At 42.1% G+C, this 2,192-nt stretch overlaps 1 protein-coding gene across 5 annotated transcripts in view; it reads right to left on the minus strand.

Moving 5' to 3' along the window:
* Positions 1 to 2,192, minus strand: part of Lrrc42 (leucine rich repeat containing 42) — a 35,573-nt gene continuing 33,381 nt past the window's right edge. For all 5 annotated transcript variants that reach the window (XM_013022336.1, XM_013022337.1, XM_013022340.1 and 2 more), the window contains one exon: positions 1 to 494. In XM_013022336.1, coding sequence (XP_012877790.1) covers positions 220 to 494 — 275 coding nt within the window. In that variant the 3' untranslated portion in view covers positions 1 to 219. The remainder of the gene's footprint in view (positions 495 to 2,192) is intronic.

Below are 2,192 nucleotides of genomic sequence, written 5' to 3' on the forward strand. Positions count from 1 at the left end.
GACAGCAAAAAGGTTTATTTGAAAAAATTACTATGTATTGAAAATATACATTAGAAATTATCACGTACTTCCATAGTATTCCCCTCCCCCACCACAAAAGTATAAATTTTTGCTTGCTATACTAATGCCATAGGTAAATTCAAACAAAAAGTAAATCATCACCAGTCCCCTTTCCCTATGCGTTAGCACTGAGGAGAGAGGTCAACTTCTTACTGCTAGTCAGTAGGAATTTAACAAGTCCCAGTCTTCCACAGTCAAACATACATATTTCTGCTTTGAAGACTGTGGAGAGTTATTCTGCTCAGGCTCTGACTCCTCAAAAGCTCTCTTCTTGCTCTTCTTAGTCTCTTGGCTCAAGGAAGCTTCATGTTTCAATGATGGCCCATGGCAGTCTGAGGCTTTCTCTCTATAGAACTGGAGTTTTCCAGAAGAGTTCATGTGAGTGTCTGCCAGGGGACACTTCCTTGAGGCTTCCATTAGCGCCCGGGTCTGATCTGTAAGAGTGGTGGAGAGGGGGAAGGGTTCACTACTGCTCATGCTTACACCTGCCTACAGCTAGACTAAACAGATGACCCAAGTAAACAACAAAAGTCCAAACAGGGTGAGTTTTGGGTTAATTTTATTTTGTTGGGAGCCCTCAAAAGTCTATAGTCTGCAAGCAGGACTTCAGTGATACGTGCACTGGCACAGCATGATGCCAGGAACTCTCACTGGATTCTGACAAGTGAGTTGGAACAAATGACTAGTCCAAAACTCAGTTTTCTCATCTTCCTAAGGATATTAAAATATCTAGTACGTATGCTGTGAAAATAATGCATTAGCTTAGCACACACTAAAAACTCAACATGATTTTAAAAAACTGGACATGAGTCTAGCCTACCATCTAAATTAAATCTGTGGCACAGCTCCAGCAAACAATACAATCGTATGTTATTTATTTTTTGGTATACTCTGGAGTCTTATTTTGTTAACCTATTTTTTTCATTTTGATTTTGTCACCTGATTCGCTTTAAAAATTATGCTAAAATACACAACATAAAATTTATCATTTTAACCAATTTTAAGTGTATTTAGTTTAGTGAATAACATACATTCAAACTGTGCAATCATCACCATCATCCCTCTCCAGAAACCTTTTACGTATCTTACAAAACTGAAACTTTAGCCAGGTACTGGTGGCTCACACATATCATTCTAGCTATTCAGGAGGCTGAAATCTGAAGATCATGGTTTGAAACCAGGCCAGGCAAATAACTCAAAGAGACTGTCATCTCCAATCAACCACTAAAAAGCTGGAAGTTAGCAGCTGGAGGGAGGAAGGATGAACAAATGCAACTGTTGGCAAGAACAGGAAGGGGGAGCAAGGGGAAAGCAAAGGGGTGACATTGTTCAAAAAGAAATGTACTCATTACCTGACTTATGCAACTGTAACTTCCTGTATAACATCTTAATAACAAATAAATTATGTTTTAAAAAAGCTGGCAGTGGAGCTGTGGCTCAAGTGGTAGAGCACCAGTCTTGAGTGAAAAAGCCAAATGAAAGCACAAGACCCCAAGTTCAAACCTCAGTACAGACAAGGAGATAAAACAAACACCTGAAACTCCTTAACCATTAAACAGTAACTCACTATTTTTCCTTCCCTGACACCTTGACAAACACTGCTCTACTTTTTCTAGGAATTTAGGAACCTCACAGAAGAACAATTGGTCCTGCTGTGTCACAGTTAACACTCCAAGGTCAGGTGTCAAATTTTCTTTTTTCTTTCTTTTTTTTTGGGGGGGGTCCAGTCGTGGGGCCTGAACTCTGGGCCCGGGCGTTGTCCCTCAGCTCTTCAGCTCAAGGCTAGCACTCTACCACTTGAGCCACAGGGCCACTTCCGGCTTTTTTTCTTTTTGCTTATGTGGGTGCTGAGGAATCGAACCCAGGGCCTCAGGCATGCAAGGCAAGCGCTCTACCAGTGAGCCACCTTCCCAGCTCCAAACATTTTTTTTTGTCAGTCATAGAGCTTGAACTCTGGGCCTGGGCGCTGTCCCTCAGCTCTTCAGTTCAAGGCTAGCGCTCTACCACTGAGCCACAGCTCCACTTCCGGCTTTTTTTTTTTTTTTGTCTATGTGGTGCTGAGGAATCGAGCACAGGGCCTCATGCATGCAAGGCAAGCACTCTACCACTGAGCCACCTTCTCAGCCCCTCAA

The sequence above is a fragment of the Dipodomys ordii genome, unplaced genomic scaffold, assembly GCF_000151885.1.
Source record: "Dipodomys ordii isolate 6190 unplaced genomic scaffold, Dord_2.0 Scaffold61, whole genome shotgun sequence".
NCBI classification, from domain to species: Eukaryota; Metazoa; Chordata; class Mammalia; order Rodentia; family Heteromyidae; genus Dipodomys; species Dipodomys ordii.